This window comes from Capricornis sumatraensis, chromosome 9, assembly GCF_032405125.1.
Source record: "Capricornis sumatraensis isolate serow.1 chromosome 9, serow.2, whole genome shotgun sequence".
In the NCBI taxonomy this organism is placed as follows: domain Eukaryota; kingdom Metazoa; phylum Chordata; class Mammalia; order Artiodactyla; family Bovidae; genus Capricornis; species Capricornis sumatraensis.
Genome location: NC_091077.1, coordinates 24,521,167 through 24,543,225, shown reverse-complemented (window position 1 = coordinate 24,543,225; position 22,059 = coordinate 24,521,167). Strand labels below are relative to the sequence as shown.

Here is a 22,059-nt window from a genome sequence, read left to right as displayed (position 1 = left end):
TCTGTTGGTGTCTTTAGGGTTTTCTATGTACAGGATCAATCTACCTAAAGAAACAAAAGACCTATATATAGAAAACTATAATACACTGATGAAAGAAATCAAAGATGATGCAAATATAAGAAGAAATATACCATGTTTGTGGATTGTGAAAATGAGTATACTACATAAAGCAATCTATAGATTCAGTGCAATCCCTATCAAGCTACCAAGGGTATTTTTCACAGAACTAGAACAAATAATTTCACAGTTTGTATGGAAATACAAAAATCCTCAAATAGCCAAAGGAATCTTGATAAAGAAGAATGGAACTGGAGAAATCAATCTGCCTGACTTCACACTATACTATAAAGCTACAGTCATCAAGACAGTATGGTACTGGCACAATGACATAAATATAGATCAATGGAACAAAACAGAAAGCCCAGAGATAAGTCTATGCACATACGGACACCTTTGATAAAGGAAGCAAGAATATACAATGGAGAAAAGACACTCTCTTTAAGAAGTGGTGCTGGGAAAACTGTTCAACCACTTGTAAAAGAATGAAACTAGAATGCTTTCTAACACCCTACACAAAAATAAACTCAAAATGGATTAAAGATCTAAATGTAAGACCAGAAACTGTAAAACTCCTAGAAGAAAACGTAGGCAAAACACTCTCTGACATAAAACACAGCAGAATACACTGTTGGTGGGAATGCAAACTAGTACAGCCACTATGGAGAACAGTGTGGAGATACCTTAAAAAACTGCAAATAGAACTGCCATATGACCCAGCAATCCCACTGCTGGGCATACACACCGAGGAAACCAGAAGTGAAAGAGACACATGTACCCCGATGTTGATCTCAGCACTGTCTACAACAGCTAGGATATGGAAGCAACCTTGATGTCTGTCGGCAGACGAATGGATAAGAAAGCTGTGGTGCATATACACAATGGAATATTACTCAGCTATTAAAAATAATTCATTTGAATCTGTTCTAATGAGGTGGATAAAACAGAGTGAAGTAAGTCAGAAAGAAAAACACCAATACAGTATGTTAATGCATATATATGGAATTTAGAAAGATGGTAATGATGACTCTATATGTGAGAAGCAAAAGAGACACAGATGTAAAGAACAGACTTTTGGACTCAGTCGGATGATTTGGGAGAATAGCACTGAAACATGTATATTACCATATGTGAAATAGATCACCAGTTCGATGCATGAGACAGGGCGCTCAGGGCCAGTGCACTGGGACAACCCTGAGGCATGGGATGGGAAGGGAGGTGGCAGGGGGTTCAGGATGGGGGACATGTGTACACCCATGGCTGATTCATGTCAATATATGGCAAAAACCGCTACAATATTGTAAAGTATTTAGACTCCAATCAAAATAAATAAACAAATTTTTTTAAAAAAACGGTTGTCAGAGGTCCCAGAAGTCAACAAAAGGAGAGAAGAAATACAACTGAAGACTTCTCAAATTTGGCAAAAGATTTAAACCATCAGATTCAAGAAACCAAGTAAACTCCCAACAAGAAATACTTTAAGCCAGAGATATCACAGTCAGAATTACCACAAACACAGCTAAAAACGAAGAAAAAAATGACACAGAGAAACACCGTTTTATTTCTGGGGGAACAGTGATTCTAATGACAGCAGATTTTTCCTGGCAAACCATGAAAGTCAGCTGATGGCACAACTTTTTGAAATAGTGAAAGAAAGGATTGACGAAATAGATGGAAATTGAAACCCAGAATGAATTTCTGATATGACAGAATGCAGGAATGAAAGAACATTCTCAGATGAATAAAAAAAATTATAACTAGAAAGACCTGCTTTAAAAGCTGATAAATTTTGCAGATTTTAGGTGAGTATGTTCAAATGTATTGTTTTAGAATTTAGAAGAAGAAGGCTATTTCTTTGTTGTTGTTTTTTACTCTTTTTATCACTGTGGAAACTCTACCCATCCTTCAGAACCCTGATTTATTTCCACTTTTAGCCTTCTGGATCATCTCTCATTCTATCCATGTACCTGGCAGACTTTAGTACTACTTTTCTTATAACTCATTCCGTTCACTCCCTCTCCTTCTAATCACTTTGTGGACAACAATCTTGCTCAATACTTATTTTTGTCCTCAGTGCATAGTGTAATGATTGAGCATCCCAGGTGCTCAGGCTGTGTATTTCTGCATAGAAATGAATTCATGATAGGAAAATGGTTATCTTTTCTTGGTTTATAATAAAAGAAAGGCTGAGCTTATCTTGTTTTATTTCTTGGCTGCTAGTGTATTTCTTATTAGATACTGGCCAGAACATAAATCAGATACTTTATATTTCTACTTTGGCAAGACATGTTGTAGGGATAAGACTGGGATACATAATTCTTAAGGAATTATTATGAAAAGTGTCTATTCTTAAAATATTTTTCTTCTCAAGATGCTTTACTGTTTAAGCTTTATTTTAATTAGAGTATTATTTGTATTAGGAAATATTTTAATGGTGCTGTTAAACACTGTATGAATATTAAAATATGATGAGCATAGCTTTGGGAAACAAAAACCATTTTAACTTAGAAAACTCCCTGAGGTCCTCCTTGTAGTCTTAAAGAGTTCTTCTTACTATAAGCATCTGAAAGTACAGCTTATGCTCACTGTATACTTACACAACATTTTCAGTGAACCATAATACTTGCTAAACATCTATTCTGTGCTATAGTTTTTTTAATATGTCACCTCCTTTAACCTTTTAAGAGTTTTCTATCATAAGAGATGTTACCTCATTTTACATGTAAGAAAGCTAAGTTTAATGGTTAATGGTTAGCATGTTTCAGATAGGCCATCGCATGTTTGAAATATTTTATCTAAATTAATTAGCATTCCTAAGAAAAATGATTGCTTTCCTTCCTAATTTTACTGTTGGGGAAACTGGGGTTTAGGAATCAGAACTTTCCTATATCACAGAGCTAAAATTTGAGGTTTGGATTCAAACCCTAGAATATTTGACATAGAGCCTCAATTTTTAAGATTTCATTTTTTGCATTTTGCCTTTTTTATATTTAATGTGGAAAACAGGTCATGAAAAATTTATTATTAAGTTCCAATCAAGATTTTAGAAAACATCAAATCATCTTTGAGAAGTTTTTACCATCTCATTTATTATCAATTGCCTCAGTGTATAGAACTAAAAAACTGCAATCTTATGCATCTAGAGTTGGAATCACTTGCCCTTAAGTACATGTTTTATTTGACAGATTATATCAAAGCAGTATATTAAACAATATTTAAGAGCCTCAGATATTTGTAATTGTGTTATAATTAAAATTATATTCTTTAAATTTCTACAGTTTATAGAATTATTTCTTTACTTGAATAAAAATACTGGCCATATAGTAGAAAGCAAGTTTTGAAAAGTAACAAAATGACTAAAATTTGGCAAGGTGAAAAAAGAATGTTGTGTCATACTGTTTTGAAATTTGATTTGGTTTGTAGTTATGAATGCATGCTGTCAATGATTTTACTAGTATACTAAAAAAGCAATTTTTTACAGCTTTTTAGTAGCATGATATTTTTAGTTTTAATTGTCCCTGTTTAATGCCTTCAGGATATGATTACGTTATAACATTATAAAAATGTGTTAGCCAAAATTCCTGATTTATATGCAATCAGAACACTTCTAAATTTTTCCAGCTGTATCCTTAAACTTACTTCACAAGAATCTTTAACTGTGTTTCATCTTACCTATTTTTTAAAGTCATGACAGTTTTTTAATTTCCAAGACAGATGAAATCACTAACTTAATTTTATTTGTTATGTATAAAGCCTAAGAACTCTGATTTATCATTTTTAAAATTAACATAGCAATGAGAATACCAGTTTTCAGCCATGTTTGTGGTTGACTGCACAGTAAAGTTCTCATTACTGATTTACAAGAGTTAGCTGTGTAATCTACCACATGTGGCTTTTTGAATGTGCCCTCTAGATTTATATTTTCAGAGTTTCGCTGAAATCTAAATTAAGAATTTCAGATGGTATATATTATTAATGATATATAAAACTACAATAATGTACATGGGAGTGTGGCTTCATTAAAATTCTCTAAGGATTTAAGAATTTAACTTCTAAAGCTGTCCGATAACTCCCTCTTAAATTTTCTGAAGAGAGATGCAAAATGGATGTGAAGAAGAATAAATCTAGAATACAATATCAGGAGCACAAAACTAGCCTGCAGGCATAAATTTTCTTAATTGTTCTGCCTTCCATACAAAAGTAATCCTTTTCATTACCCTCCTGTGGAGAGGAGGCGGGTCAGGTTTATGATGGGGCTTAATAAACCTTAAGGAAGGGTTGTTGTTGTTCAGTGGATAAGCCACATTAGGGTAAAAACAACAAAAGCACCAACAAAATCTCTTTTGGATGTGTACTGTGAAGTTCTCTCCATCTCTCAGAAGGACAGAAGTATTTAGAAATTGGCCACCTCTGCTCACCCTACATACCACTCTCCCTCTGGACTCCCTTTCTTTCACTTTTTCTAAACATTTACTTAAACCATCTTTCACCCTCTTCTTTCTGCACCATATTAATACTTCATATAAAAGCTTGCCAAAGATTTCAAAGTGGTATATATACACTGTCTGGTGAACTGGTGCACTGCCTTAGATATCTCCATTGCACCTTAAGGTAACAAAATAAAATGAAGGATTACTTACTGTCCTATTTTTCCTTCAGAAGTCCATTAAAAATATGATACACACAAACTTTTTTAACATGCATATTCCCATTTGTAGTTAATTTTCTCTCAATACACAGAACAAGGTCAAAGTTATACTAAATTAAGTAAAGAAAATGTTACATCTAGCTTTCTACGATATATTAAGATTGTATCTTTCACAAGTTCCTACTTGATTCCAAGTGGATGAAAATATACATTTGTCAATTAATATTTTTCTAGTTTAAATTACTACCTTGTTTTTGCTTTTGTTTGCTTTTAGCTCATATTCGTTTTGCCAGATAATCCCCCAAATTCTCATTTGATTCTTTCCAAGTAGCCTGGGTGATATGCTGTAGATCAGAAATCACCATTCTTTCTCTGCCCTTGGAGATCTTTAGGTCTTTGTTGCTTCACGGTGAAGAAAGGCTTAGTTTACATGGCAACACAACACACCACTGCACTTGGCTTCCAGGAATGTAGCTGGTGGATTCAACTCAAGAATATTCAACTCAGGGTTCTATAACCTTCCTATTCAGGTCTCTTCACCCGCTCCTCACCTTCCCACCCGTCCCACTCCCCACCCTTCCAGCTTCTACTGGAGACACTGCTCAACTTCTAGTATGTCATCTCTGTGTGTGTTCGTGCATGTGTGTGTGTGTGTGTATGTGTGTGTGTGTGTGTGTGTGTGCGCCTGTGTGCTCAGTCATGTCCAACTATTTGCGACCCCATGGATTGTAGCCCGCCAGGCTCCTCTGTCCCTGGGATTTTCCAGGCAATAGTCCTGGAGTGGATTGCCATTTCCTTCTCCAGGATACCTTCCCAACTCAAGGACTGAACTCTCATCTCCTGCATCACCTTCATTGGCAAGCAGATTCTTTACCACTAGCGCCACCTGGGAAGCCCCCTACATTAAACCACCCACCCCTTGACAGTGAGAATCAAAGTAGGCTCAGAAGTGATAGTTAAGTCTCTCTCTATATATAGTCACACCATATTTTCCTTAGTTCTCTATTTGAGCCATGCTATATTGACCTGGTGGAGAAGGCAATGGCACCCCATTCCAGTACTCTTGCCTGGAAAATCCCATGGGCGGAGGAGCCTAGTAGGCTGCAGTCCATGGGGTCGCAAAGAGTCAGACACGACTGAGCGACTTGACTTTCACTTTTCACTTTCATGCATTGGAGAGGGAAATGGCAACCCACTCCAGTATTCTTGCCTGGAGAATCCCAGGGATAGGGGAGCCTGGTGGGCTGCCGTCTATGGGGTCACACAGAGTCGGACACGACTGAAGTGACTTAGCAGCAGCAGCAGCATATTGACCTGGGATTTCCCAATCTATATCCTCTACAATTCCAATAGAATACTAGTAATCCTAATCCCTTCCAACCTGCCAGCAGAGCAGAGTCTTTAGATGACTAGGAAAACATCACCTGTGTAGAAATACAAAAGAGAATAGTGTATTGGTGTACTTCAAAATTATCATCACTGTATATACAAAACATAGTCTACACATTGTGAATGAACAAATTGATTTCTCAATGCTTTCTTGCCCATGTGACATGTACTGAAGGAGAGATGGTCAATAGTCATGGTAAATAATTAGATTAAATGGTATATTAAAAGATTAAAAGGAGATGAGGCATTAAAAATGAAATAAAATGAAGCATAGGAAAAAATAGTAGATCTAGGGAAGAGGTAGCCTGGGAACACCAGGATGGAAAGAAGAGTGTTTATAATTTTAAATGTGGTGATTCAGAAATGCCTTATTGAAAAAGTGTTGTTGTTACAGAATGGAACTTGGGTTTGCTCACTTGTGCACAGTAAAACCAATCTACTAACACCAGGTTGTGGTGAAGAAAGTGCAGATGTGGAGTGGGTGCCAGACAAGGAGTTGAGACCAGCTAATGTGCAAAAACTTCAAACTCACTGATAAGTTGCAGGGAAGCATTTTAAAAGGAAAGATGAGGGAGAGGAGTTGCAGGAGATACGGTCAGCTTGTGCACAATTCTCTGATTGATTGGTGGTGAGGTAATAGGGTGTTGTCAGAGGGCTTAACATTATCAGTCCTCAGGCTCCTGTTGGACCGGGGACTACATGCTCATGGTCATCATATAGTTAACTTCTCCCATTTGGTAGGGGCTGTAATATCTATAAAACAACTCCAGAATGTGCATCAGATACAGTTTCTATATACATCAGGGAGGAACTAAAGATTCTGCGACTGCCATATGGCCGACTTGTTTAAATTGTTATAGCTCTCCTGGTCCAGCCGCTGCTTTTGTCACTGTATGTTCACAACTTTTCAATCATTCTTTTTTTTTTGTATATGTTAATCCCAAATTCCTAATTTATCACTCATTAATTCTTGAGCTAGGCTTTTGTAACTCAGGGGAGGTCTGGGAGATTACAGGTTTACTGCAAGAGGCAGGTAGAGGACATGGCGGGAAGGGTCTCCCCCAGGAAGGCTCCATAGGATCCTGCTTGGCTACAATATTTTAAACATTTGGTAGAGGAGCTAGAAAGAGACCTATGTAGAGAATGTTCCAGACAGGTGAAAAGCCAGTGAAGAAGCCTTGAGGGAAAAACATGCTTGTGTCATTTGAGAAATGACTCCTACCCCTCACCCCAAAAAAGCCAATATAGTTGGACTACAATGAAAAAAAGGAGGTTATTATAGGAATTTTTTGATTTTGTGTTTCTTCTTGTGACAACTTTGGTAAATTGTAAAATTAGCATACTATTTTATATATCACCTTATTGCCTTTAGGATTTGTAGAGACATTTCCTTATTCATTTTTGATGCTAGTATATTTGTTTGTCACTCTTTTATTCTTAATCAGTTTACTAGGAAAGTTTCCATTTTTGCCAATTTTCTTTCACACTTGTTTTATTTTTCCATGATCTTCCTCTTTATTATTTCCTTCCTTCTGCTTTCTTAAGCTTTGATGCTCTCTTCTTTTCCCATCTCCTGGGAGGAATTTTAACCTTTGATTTTTCAGTCTCTTGTTTTTTTTCTAATATACACTATGAATTTCCCTAAGCATTGTCATTTCAGTTCACATATTTTTGATGTGGTTTATTTTTATTATAACTATGTTTAAAGTACTTTCTAATTTCCATTATAAATTCTTTGACTTGTGGACTGTTTAGAAGTGTATCATCTCATGTCTAGACTGTTTGGGTTTTTTCTGGTTATCTTTTTAGTTCTTTAGATTATTTACATCATGACCCGTGAACATACTTAATTTCCACATTTGAAATGTATTGAGTGTTTTCCAATACTCAGTAAGTGGTCAGTTTTATAAATATACCATGTACACATAAAAAGAATGTGACTTTTGTTGTGTGCAGTGTTATTAGGTCAGTTAAGACAGACATGCTGATTTATTGTTTGGATTTGTTATGTCCTTAATGAATTTTTTATGGTTGTTCCATCAGCTGTAAAGAGACACATTAAAGTTTCCCAGTTTAATTGTAGATTTGTCTATTTCTCTTCTTAATTCTATTCATTTTGCTTTATGTATTTTGAGCCTATAAGTTGTGGTATCTTTGTTGTAGAAATTCTTTTATTATAAAACCAATCCTCTATCTTTCATATGCTTATGGCTTAAATTAATTTTTCTATAATTTACACAATTGTAGTATTTATATGATCACTCCTACTCTGTTTTGGTTAACTTTTACATATTATACCATTTTCTTTTCTTATACTTTTAACTTATCTATGTCCTTATTTTTAAAGTGTATCTCTAGGAAGCAGAGTACAGCTAGGGTTTATTTTTATTATGCAGTTCTATCATCTTAGTTTGAGTTGACTATATTTAGTCTTTTTTATTTAATTAAATTTTTGGTATGAAATGTTATGTTTTATTTTTCATTTTATTTCTTGTTTCTTTACCCTTTTTTGCCTTTTTATATAAGTAAATCCAATATTTGTATTCCATTTTCTTTACCATTGTGGGTTATGTATTATTTTCCTATTCTTTTTTTTGTTTGTTTGTTTGGGGTTTTTTTTATTTTTTATTTTTTTTATTTTTATTTTTTTAATTAAATTTTAAAATCTTTAATTCTTACATGTGTTCCCAAACATGAAACCCCCTCCCACCTCCCTCCCCATAACATCTCTGTGGGTCATCCCCATGCACCAGCCCCAAGCATGCTGTATCCTGCGTCAGACATAGACTGGCGATTCAATTCTTACATGATAGTATACATGATAGAATGCCATTCTCCCAAATCATCCCGCCCTCTCCCTCTCTCTCTGAGTCCAAAAGTCCGTTATACACAGCTGTGTCTTTTTTCCTGTCTTGCATACAGGGTCGTCATTGCCATCTTTCTAAATTCCATATATATGTGTTAGTATACTGTATTGGTGTTTTTCTTTCTGGCTTACTTCACTCTGTATAATCGGCTCCAGTTTCATCCATCTCATCAGAACTGATTCAAATGAATTCTTTTTAACGGCTGAGTAATACTCCATTGTGTACATGTACCAAAGCTTTCTTATCCATTCATCTGCTGATGGACATCTAGGTTGTTTCCATGTCCTGGCTATTATAAACAGTGCTGCGTTTCCTATTCTTTTGAAATTACTCTATGTGTTATGCGTGTCTCCTTTTACTAGTCTCCTGATATTGCTAGACTTTTGAACACTTAAACTCCATTCATTCCCCCCGCTATATTTAGTTCTCTGTGTTTTTAAATTGGAGAACATTAAAATCAGTGTTTTGTAGACTTGCTATTTATTTACAGTTTATATGTTTATTCTTTATTTTCTTTGCATTTTCATGTTTCATTCTGAGATTTTTTTCCCTTTTTTTTGAAGAAAATTCTTTAACATTTCTTTATACCAATTTTTGCTGATTAATTTTTTAATATATTAAAGTATCATTGGTTTATAACATTATGTTTCACACATACATTATATAGTATTTCAACCTCTGTGTACACTATATTATGCTCATAACCAGAAGTTTAGTTTCTCTTCTGTCACCATGCATTTGAACCCTTATTTTGCCCTCCCCATTGTCCCTTCCACTTTGGTAACCCACTCTGTTGTCTGTATCTTTTGGTTTTTATCTGGTTTTGTTCATTTATTTTGTTTTTGTTTGTTTATATACACATGTGAGTAAAGTCATATGGTATTTATCTTTCTTCATCTTTTATACATATTTCACTTAGCCTAATTACTTCAAGGTCCAAGCAAATTGTCACAAATAACAAGATTGCTTTTTTTTTTAAATAATTGAGTAGTATTGTGTATATGTAACACATCTTCTTTATCCATTCATCTATTGATGAGCACTTAGGTTATTTCCATATTGTGATACTTAATGGAAAACAGTATGGATAGTCCTCAAAAGATATAAGAATGGCATTACCAGTTGATCTAGCTATTCCATTTCTGCATATTCATCTGAAAGATGAAAGCACTAACTCAGAAAGATAGATAGATGCATTCCTGTATCTATCACAGCATTATCTATACCAATATTTTGATATAATGTACCATTAGAAGGGGTTTCTATTTCTAATTTACAAAAAGATACATTTGGTTTGTGGCAGCCCAGTGAATGTGGATTTCAGGCTCCATATCTTTATGTTAAAAATATCTTTATTTCATCACCATTTATTCTTTAATTTTCATATGGAAGTGACTTCTCTCTCACAGTGTACCCTTTCTTCACTTGGCTGGTGATTTTTATTTGTGATCTTATGTTGACTTTCCTGTGGGAATTTTCTGTTTGCTGAGATGATATCATGGTGATATTTCATTTGTTTTCACTTAACTGACAAGGAATTCTGTAATCCTTGCATGATCCCCAAATTGTATGATCAATTTGTACATTACATTCATGGCTTAGTATTCTTTTGGCTTTACACTTATGCATGATGATGGCTTGGGTTTTGATTTGTTTATGGAGTCTTTTCTAGCATACCCAGAATTTATTTTGAGCCAGAGTTCCCGGTTGCTTCCCTACATACGGATTTTTAAAGTTATATTCAAGTATGTTTCAAAGTCATTAACAGCATCAACTCCAGGCTTTCTTATTTGTATATGCATCTTAGTTCTTTACTCACTAAATACCTGTCATGCAGATATTTTGGAACCACACCCATTATTTAATAAGACTTGTGTCTTATATGATACCCAGGTTCTGACAGCATTAACTCATGATCTTATCACTCAAGCCTTGAATTTTTTAAGCTTTGTTCCTGTACTTGGAATTATTTTTACATCAACCTTAGCTATACATTAAAAAATTTGTATATTGCATGTTATTTGACATTTCTATGGGGTTTTCACAAAAGAGTCTCATTCTCCCGTGATATAGGAACATACAAACAACATTTTAATGTCTAAAAATATTTTGCCTTATTTGACCACAGAGCCTGTTATACTTTTTTATTAAACTAATACTGTTTTTGATTATTCTTAGGAGTCACTTTTTTCATAGTATTTGTAGAAACTATACTGTTAAGAATGTTATAGATTACTTAAACATTTAAGAGGATCTGGAAGCCTATTCTTAAATACCTTTATAACGATAGTGATATTAAGCTCTTAACGTATATACTTATAATTTTATATTCCTAGATCATCTAGGATCATTTATTATAATTTTATATTTCTAGATCATCTTGTCTTTTAATGGAAGAGAGGCAGATAATTTGCAAAGTAGTAAGGCAAGTTTTTGTCCAAAATATGTCCAAAGCCCAATTTGAATGTTATCGTGTAAGTGGATTTTACATTTTTGGGGCACCATTATTAAGTTATTATAATTTTTTTCCTAATTTGTGGATGAAATACATTTGTTTCTTCTAAATTATATATTTTTTATTCAAAGACCTCAATCAAATCACATTTTACATTAGTCTTTCTATGCTTTTCCTTTAAAGTACCCCTTACTGAGAATGTGCCAGATACTGTGTGATGCAGAGATGTACTACATGGCTTGCATATTTAAAGAACAGAAGCTTCTCCTCTATCAGTAACATCAGTTCCCATGGGAAATGGCTTTTCCATAATCAATCCTTTGTTCAGAAATTCCATACCCAACTTTCACTTCTTTCCCTGACTCACCTCTTCCCACTCAGTGATACCACCAACCTGTTTCCCTCTCTAAAATTGTTTCCTGCTTTGATTTTCCCCTATTCAGTGTCTTAAAAAAATTATCCCATAATATCCTATGTATGTCTTTATGTCTCAGGGATAACATTTTTAAATGGGTGTTTGTGTAGCTTATACTCCTGAAGGCAGAGCTCAGTATGTACCTTTGGTCCTTGTCACATACTACATTACATTAGGATTCAAGAAATAGTAGGACACACAGATAAATAACTTACGTCATAGGGTGCAATCATAAGATAAATAACTTCCTAGGATTGTGCCAGGAAAGCTAGGATTCTGAACTGAGGTGGTTTACGTACTGATTAAAAGCAACAGTTCTGCAGCTGGAAGACTTACTTTTGGTAGGATACACCCATTTGATCACATAAAAACTCAGGGCACTCAAAACCCAGAGGGATGGGATGAGGAGGGAGGTGGGAGGGGTGTTAGGATGGGGGGACACATGTACACCTGTGGCTGATTCATGTCAATGTATGGCAAAAACTGGCACAATATTGTAGAGTCATTAGTCTTCAGTTGAATTAATTGAAAACACTCTGATTTTCTAATTAGCCTGTTGTTATAACCTGCATCCTGTAGAGTTTTAAAGGTTTCTGACTATCTTGAAGAGGTGTATCATATCATGTCCAGTGTTTTGTTTCCAGATGTGCAATTCTCTTGACTCCTGGTGCATGATTTGATTAATTTTTAGTTGAGAAATTAGAAATTGTTTTGGTTTCCTTTGTCTTTTCATAACTTTTTTATATTGAAAAAGTGCTTTAAAAAGGGCCTGTGTTATATCTATCTTTAAATAACAGCTGTGTTAAATCCTTTCCCCTCCTAACCTCTACCCCTTATTATAATAGGAAACATGTGGGTTCTTGAAAGGACCTGAAAAGCAAGGGCTTTTAAACAGAATAATGCAAGTCATTTAAATTAGTCATGGTTACAATTATTCTCCATAACTTTCAAGTCAAAGAAAATCTCTGGTGTGCCAAATGTAAGAACAATGAAATTCAAATTTATTAGAAACTTAGTCGAAGATTTTGACTTTACACTTGAGTAAAAGAAGAATAGGAGAGGATCTTTTTTGGTTGTTAAATTACATTCTGATGTAGAAGACATTGTATTAATTACTGCTCAGATTTCATAGACATGAGTATCATTTTCTGTCTTTAATTTTCTCACTGTAAATCTATTTTAAACACATGAACTTGGAAAATGGGAAAAAAGGAAGAAAAATTGCCTATAATCACTTCACATAATATAATTGCTATTAACAATTAGCATATTTATGTGGTCTTTATGTTCTATGAAAATGTGGTGATTTGGATTTTTTGACACTTAGTTGTAATCATTCCTCTATCAATATTTGAATTTTATTTCATAAAATATTTTATAGTATAAAATGTCTTGTATAATGTAAAGATCACTTTTATCACCATATATTTTAATATGACCATACAGTAGTTACTGATTTCCCATACCTAGGGAGCAGGCAATGGCACCCCCACTCCAGTACTCTTGCCTGGAAAATCCCATGGATGGAGGAGCCTGGTAGGCTGCAGTCCATGAGGTTGCTAGGAGTCTGACATGACTGAGTGACTTCACTTTGACTTTTCACTTTCATGCGCTGGAGAAGGAAATGGCAACCCACTCCAGCATTCTTGCCTGCAGAATCCCAGGGGCAGGGGAGCCTGGTGGGCTGCCGTCTCTGGGGTCGCACAGAGTTGGACACAACTGAGGCGACTTAGCAGCAGCAGCAGCCGTGAAGAATTTAGTGTCCCCAGAGAGGTCACTGTTTATTCTTTCTCATCCTTGTACCACAGGGCTGGTGCTGGGAAGATACCAAAGTTTTACACTGTTGCGTTCCCCCTGCTTCCCACTGCTGCTTCTAAGTCAGAAGCTCTCCATTTGAAGCTGAAACTCTGATCTTTGCCATCATATCCTTCACCGTCACTGTGACTCATCTATCTCCTTGATCCTGGCCCACATTTCCTGTGGATATTGGCTATGTTTCCCACCTTCCTGAGTGAATTGTGATCCCGTGCAATTTCATGTTCCTGGTATCAGTTCCCTGAGCACTACTTAATGATTCTTTGACCTCAACCTCTACCTCTGCCCTTTCCTACCCTCATGGCAATACCTAAGTCTTGTCTTGGAGTTCAGCTCTGAAATCTATAAAAATCCCTAAATCCCTCTCGTATCGCAGTCTCCAATACTTCTTTGGAAAGTGTCTCTTCTACTTCACTGATGACTCCATTCTCCTGACCACAGTATTCATTTTTAATGATCAGTCTCCAACCCTTCCTCTTTAGGTATCAAGCATAGAGCCGTTGCATGTTCTATCTTTTCTCTGACTCTTAAGTTTTACTGTAATCTCTTACACCCTGGGATTCTTCCTTATACCTGATCAACAAAACCTCAGCCCAGATTTCATCCAAACATTAACCTTCTCTGTGTCAGCCATTAGGTTGTATACCATTCAACTGGGCATGTTAGTACCACCCCTCTTGTTCTCCATCCGCTGCAGAACCATATACTTTCTGATCCATTTACATTAAGTATTTCCTGACTTCTTCTTCAGCTGTCTTTTCTGTTTCTCTCAGTCACTATTCCAGGTTTCTGTTTCTTTTCCAAAAAATATTTCCAACTCCCATTCACCTTTGGCCCATGCCTCAGATGACATTGCCTCTTTGTTTCACTTAGACATACAAAAATGTTAGAAATTAAGCTCCTTTACTTAATAAGCTATATCTATCAAAATTCTGTAGGAATCATCTTCCATTGTGAAACTGTAAACATTCCTCTGAAAGTCAGCAGGGAAAACAAAAGAGCTCAATACCACAGATATTTCAACAGTACATTGAAAATCCTGACCAATGTAGTAATATTACAGAAAAATATGGGAAAGTATTTAAGAAAAAGAATAATGGAGGAAATACAGGAATTTAAAAACAAGCGACAATACCATTTTTATTTGGGAACAATATATTTGAATGGGTATGGGTGAAGAAATATAATACTTATTAAAGTGATTAAATTTGATATGTACTGGTCCATATAGCAAAGGAATATATGACATGACAACACACATTGGCTGAATTTTAATCTACATATGGTGATGAAATTATTTTAGTTGTGAAAAACGCGAAGAAATATATGGCCATCCTAAAGGAAATTTTGTACCAAACAGTGGTCATCAGCATGCTAATTATAGTTGAGCTTGATTTAGAATTTGTGCAGAACATTTAATCTCAAATTATGTGTTTTTAGAAGTCTTAAAATGCTCAAGAGAATTTTGATATCCTTTTACGAGGGGATACTTTACTTTCATCCTGCATCTCTCCCTCCCTTCTTTCCACCTCTCTTCCCTTCAGTTAGGATACAAGTTCAGTTACTCCTAAATCTTGATTTTCCATCTTTTGTTGTTTTAATAAGACCATGCCTTATCACACTCAGGGCTTCCCTGGTGGCTCAGACAGTAAAGAATCTGCCTGCAATGCAGGAGACCCAGGTTCGATCTCTGGATCAGGATGATCTGCTGGAGAAGGCAATGGCCGCCCACCCTAGTATTCTTGCCTAGAGAATCCCATGGGCAGAGAAGCCTGGTAGGGTACAGTCCAAGGGCTTGCAAAGAGTCGGACACGACTGAGTGACTAGCTTTCACTTTAGTACTGTTAATATTCACATTATGTTTAAAATTTTAAAAAGTTTTTATTTCATTTATTGTTGACTGGAACTAAAGAACATGTTTCTCGCCTCTTCCTTCTCTTCTTCCTTCTGCTCATTATTGCCTTCATCTTTCCTTCTACTTTATCTTGATTTAATCATAGAGTAATTTCAGTTGCCTTAATAAGCCAAATGAAGTAGGACTTATCATCTATTGATCCATTCATATGTCCATTCACCCATCTATTAATAGAGAAGCTATTCATCTCTTTGTGGATTTGGAATGTCTGTAAGATATGCTTTAATTTCTAAATACAATGAGAAAATAACATCTTTATACTTAATCTCTTGACCATTTCTTTCTCTAGTTCTGTTTTTTAAATAACATGTATATACTACATTTTGCCTAACAAATATATCTTCATTTTTCTGATAAACCAGCAGATACCAGGCCTTGACATTAGCATGAAGGTTTGAAAGAGTAGTTAAGAATATCCTTTGAACTAATCTCCAGTTTCAACCCTCCAGCAATGCCTCTCCTCAAACCTGTGTGTTTCAGTCTTGAGCCTCTCTAGGGTTCTACTGTGCTCATAAACTCCTTCTTTCCTGTCATTTGGGCTGTGGCTCCACGAAATCAGTCCATCTTTCTTTCATGAATCTTCTCTCCCCAAAACACGGTCAAGATGATTTGTCGTTTTATTTAAATTTAATTATTCCTTACCATTATTCTTCAGGTTTCAGAAGAGAGAAAAAAGTTACAGCATTCAGCTAACTATCTTTCATTAGTGTGCTCTAAATTGTAATCAAAAGCAAAATAAAATTAGCTGGTGGATGGATTCATCCCTGGTAGTCATGTGATCTTTGGCAAATCAGTTCACCTGTCCATTAATTTTTTTCACAAAATGAGGTTACATGTATTTTAAAAGGAGATGAAATTTAGAAAACATACAAATAATTCAAAAAATATATTTTTTTATAACAGATATCTTGTTACTTGAGAATACATAAAATATACTCTTGGATGATTATAGTTCCTTGTATTAAATAATATTTATTGAAGTATATGTCTTAATTAGTAAAATAGTATATAACTATTTGACTAATGAGTATAAGTGATTTCATATACTATCATCTTTACTAATAACTTAAACCCAAAGGTCAAATGTTTTGCTGAAATTTTTGTCTTAAATAATATTTCAGTATCATATACTCTGGATCAGATCATCTTTATTAGCTAAGAAATTTTCAGAGGAAACACTTTCAGTTTTCCAAGTACCATGGATAGTTTTTAAGTTACATTAGTTAAAATGATATTGCACAAAATAAAATTTCAAAATTTTACTAACTCAGAATATAAATGTGAGTTCAAGAATCTTCTAAATGTAATTTATTTTAGGGTATTTCTTTGAAATGAGATTTCAAGATTTGAGAAATGCTTTTTATTTATATTTTCTAGGTTGTGACTGTCTTACATGATGATGAAAAGTGATATTTATAAAATGTATTTTTATGGTATTCCTTGGATAATTATATAATTGATAAAATGATTTCATCTATAATATGAAATTTAAAAGACTATTAACAGTTTATTGAGTGACATATATATATATATATTTCTCCTGAAATTATTTATAGGAGCTGGATATCACAGTTTAATAGATATATTTGAGGCGGAAAACTATCATTTTTCTTTTCTTCTATTAATACCAAACATAAATATTTGCACTTTAATTCTGACATTTGATAATTAATGTTTGTGTTTTCTAGGTATAGCTTACTTGAGTGGAATGTGTAGTGAAAAGAGAAAATGTATTATTGCTGAAGACAATGGCTTAAACCTTGCATTTACAATTGCTCATGAAATGGGCCACAAGTAAGTAAAAATCCTGGCTATGCTAATATAACTTTGTAATTTGAGTTATTGAATTGCCTGCATATCTTTCCATGTTTTTGTTTTGAGCCTAAGATTTTTAAAATTAGGGAAATGAAGGAGAGAAGATCATTTACATTTGAAGAGTATTTTCTGATTATTTTAACCATTCTTGATATTTTGAAGAAAATCTTATTATATTATTGAAATCCTCATCAGAACAGTCATTACATGGCACATGATTCATTTCAATACACATTTTCAAATGATATAAACCTTGCAATAATCATGACCCTAAAAAGATATGCATTATTCGAGCATCCCAGGAAAATACTACATACAAGTAAAAATGCTTTCAACGTCTGATCGTTCCTGTTTGTTATTACCTAGTAGAGAGCAAAAGAATTTATCTGCACAGTTTAGGAGTAATGCATGTGAAAGAGAATTAAACTGGACACACAATTCATGTGTAATGAACATTAAGTACATCTCAGACATAATTCTAAGCACTGTACATAGATTAGCTCACTTAAAACGCATACAAAGCAAGGATTTCATTTTACAGATAATAAAAATAGCAATAATAAGTGGTGTTAGCAACACTTACATAGTCTTGCTATGTGCCAGACACATTCTACATGCTTTATATATCCCCACAACTTTCCTGTCAAATAGACTGTTAGAATACCCATCTTACAGAGAAGAAACCTGAAGTATAGAGGGGTTATTTACCCTCCCAGAATGATGAAAATACTATCTTGGAGGAAAGATTTGAACTCATGTCATCTAACTCAGGTCATACTGTTCTGAATTTCTACATTAAGTTGCCTACTGTTTTTAGATCTTGAATTCCTCATCAATAAAATGGGGACAATACCTGTATTAGGAAGTTTGTTTGCAATTCAAATGACGTAAGAAATAGACAGACCGTATTTATGGAAATCGGGCTTCCCTGGCGGCTCAGATGGTAAATCATCTGGGTTGGGAAGATCCCCTGGAGAAGTGAATGGCAATCCACTCTGGTATTCTTGCCTAGAGAATTCCATGGACAGAAGAGCCTGGCGGGCTACAATCTATGGGGTTGCCGAGTCAGACACAATTGAACAACTAACACTTTCAGACTTTCACTACTTTACAGTAAAGTAGTAGTAAAATACACGATAGTAGAGTGGTGTGGGTTAGGGAATCAGACCTAATTTTGACTGTAGGCTTCTTGATGTGCTAGTAGTATCAGCAGAACAACTGAAAAGTATTTTAATTGAACTCAGATTTACTGAAGCCCTATTCAGGGAGGTGATCTTTATGGAGGCCTCTTTGGTCAAAGACATATTTGGTTTGGCTGCAGTGTTTCAAAAATTGAATCCGTTGCCAACATTAAAAATATAAATTTGACATAAAAATTCAAATTTCCAGACCTGGCAGCATTAGACGCACAGTCCCATATGGCAGCCATCCCTTGGAGCTGAGTAGCGTCTCTGCCCTCTAGGCTGGACCCATCCTCCCTAGCTCATCGCAGACAGCAGCACTTTGCTACCATTCCTCCAGCTGACTGTTTTCATCATATAGCTGGGCTCTGTAGACAGTTGAGTAAACTTGAGTTGGCAGTGGAATTTGATTGGTAAAGAAAAACTTTGATGAAAACTTATATAAGACTCAATGGTTTTTATTTAAAAAAAAACCCTTTTTTAGTCAAGTAAACTGGAATATATAAAAATGATCAGGTCATAATTATATAGTCCTATAAATGATCAAATATTGAATATACCCATAACCTAGTACAAGAAATAGGACATTATCAGCAGTGATTGGTTTTTTGATGTCATTGTTTTACAATGTGTAGAAACACGTTCATTTTCTCTTACGCAGGCTTTCAGTTGTCATTTGAGTGTTCTAGGATATATGGGGGGTTTGTTACTTGAAAAAGAAGAAAAGATAAATATACTTTGAAATCATCATCCTTTAGGGAAAGTATACAATACAATGATTTCATTCAGTATTTGATACCAGGAATGATAGGATTTAGATTCTTAATTCAGTACTGATTTTATAATTTAAAGATGTTTCAGTTTAATCTTAATAGGAAAAAACCACATGTATCATTTAAATGAAGAATGCTGAGAAATAGTATTTAGAGGCAAGAAAAAGTTATTATTAAAAACATTTTAAGTTAGCGCAAATTAGTCATAAATATAATTCCTATAAATTAAATGCAAGTTTCTGAATACTTAAAATTTTCACTTCAGCAATGCATTAACAACTTGGTAGCTGATTATCTTTTAATGAAACAAACATTAATGATTTTGTCAAGTACCATGAATACTAGAGGGGTCACTTTAAAAAGAAATTTTGCATTATAAAAGTATACATATAGAATTAATCTCTTTGATGTGTGCTATATTCTAAAATGTAGGAGAAACAGTAATTAAATGAACAAACCACAGTACAAGTTGCTTTATTAACATGCAAAAGGTTGGTCAAGGGCATATAACTACTTAAAAAATGATATGATATTATTTCAGGAAATGCCACTTCAGCTTTATGTAGTAGAAACATTGGTTTATGAGCAGAAACTCAGGTTGGAATGGCTAAAATGGTAGTAAAATATTATTTTATTTGACTTTTATAGAGCTGCACCCAAAATCAATAGAGATGTGCCAAAGGTATGTGTAATGCTTGATGGATTAATACCAGGACATGTGATATATGTTGAACTACTTAGTTACTAAAAACTCTCCTTACCAGTAAGCAGTGTTTGTCTCAAAAGTGTAGGCTAAAAAATTTCTTGATGCTCGAGAGGGAGACAATAGCACTGAGAATAATGGTGTCTTTATAAAGATCAAAAGAACAAACGGCAGGAAGTTCATCTGTATAAACTACATCATCATCCACTGTAAAATATAAAACACAGGGAAACAAACATGTAGGAAGAAGAAATAAAAAACAATGTTCATGTACACATAGCCTCTTAAATAGGGGAAGTTTTCATAGATGTTAGATAATTATATGGATCTTACATGTGCACGTGTACACACACACACACCAACAGAACTCTTTTACTGAGAGGTATAATTAAGATTAAGCTGCTTAAGTGAAGCTGTTAATTCTTTTTATTTATTTATTTATTTATTTTAGTTATAACTTCTCATATGGGAGAAGGCAATGGCACCCCACTCCAGTACTCTTGCCTGGAGAATCCCATGGGCGGAGGAACCTGGTGGGCTGCAGTCCGTGGGGTCCTATAGGCAGAAATGGATCATTTCATTTTTAAACCCAGAATTTAAGAATGGCAGAATTATTCCATTTTAACTTGTTAATTCAAGAATATGTTCATATTCACGTACAAAATATCTCTAAATTGATTTGAAATGGGTGTATTTATGTTTGTTGCCTTGAATTTGATTTCTGGAAATCCCCAGAGCAATTCCACATATAGCTGGAAAAGTCAATATGGGCCACCAAGTAATAAAACTGACTCTTGCTGGTAGGGTGAGAATTTTAGTAATTGAAGTGAACAACAACAAAAAAAGGAAATCCTTCTTTTACGATTGCCAAAGAATCTTAAATAATGTTTGCAAAAATCTATTAAGTTTTTCCTTTGGGAAGTTAGCAATTATAATTTTATGTGTAATGTAAGTAATACTTGTCATAATTATAGATAATGATATATAAAAGTGTAAGTTCAAATCCATAGCAAGAAAGAGGAAATAACTGATTTATACCAATATTTTATGATTACTTTTCCAAAATTATTTTTCTTTTTAAATGATATATCAAAGGAGTGTTTATTTTTCTTATAACCAAAAATTTCAACAATAGAATGTTTGATTATTATTTAATGTTTTTATACTTACGAAATACAGATAGGACTTTCATTAATTTACTCTGATGAATGCTAATATTTTATTTTTATAAATAAAAATACCTTAGGAAATTGTTCATAATTTTGACAGGGTTTGTTGAACATATACATATACACATGTTCACTATATTTTATGTCTTAAATCATCTCTATGAACATAACTTCTTAAAGCAATAGATTATACTTTGATTTCAAGCTGTAAATTATGAGGGGAAAGTCCCTGAGACTCTCTGGTTCAATGATTTCCTAGAAGGACTCATAAAATCCAGCCAAGCTGCTTTACTTATAGTAATAGTTTATTACAGTGAAAAGATGTAGATTAAAATCAGCAATGGAAAAAGGCACATAGGGCAGGGCCCAGGAGATACCTGGCATGGCACATGCTTCCTCTTGTCCTTTTCCAGTGGAATTGTGTAGAAAATTCTAATTCTCTAATAGTGTCTGAGAACACATACATTGTACTGCCAACTAGAAAAACTAACCTGAGCTTTGGTATCCGGGGTTTTTGGTGGAATTTAGTCATGTAGGCAAGGCTGGCCACTCATTCCCTACAGAGGTCAAGCTGTTCTAAGTCCCCCACCACAAATCACGCTGTTAGTATTAACTACTGGACATATCTCAGGGCCCCTGTAAACAAAGATACTTTTTCATTAGGCAGGATATTTCAAGGGCCTAGAGTTTGCTCCAAAGAGTAAGACAAGTCCTAGACCTTTTTTAGAAGGTGCAGGTTGGAACCCAGACTTATGGTGTTAACTCTAAACTGCAAAATTATACAATATTTTTAAGTTTAAAAATATCATATTTACATTAGGTTGACAAAGGCTATCTAATAAAAATTAAGTCTTTTA

The 22,059-nt window shown here is 34.4% G+C and overlaps 1 protein-coding gene across 1 annotated transcript in view; it reads left to right on the top strand.

Moving 5' to 3' along the window:
• Nucleotides 1-22,059, top strand: part of ADAMTS19 (ADAM metallopeptidase with thrombospondin type 1 motif 19) — a 261,502-nt gene that overhangs the window by 107,471 nt on the left and 131,972 nt on the right. Inside the window, exon 8 of the mRNA XM_068980968.1 lies at nucleotides 17,250-17,355. Within this exon, the coding sequence (XP_068837069.1) occupies nucleotides 17,250-17,355 (106 nt within the window). The remainder of the gene's footprint in view (nucleotides 1-17,249; nucleotides 17,356-22,059) is intronic.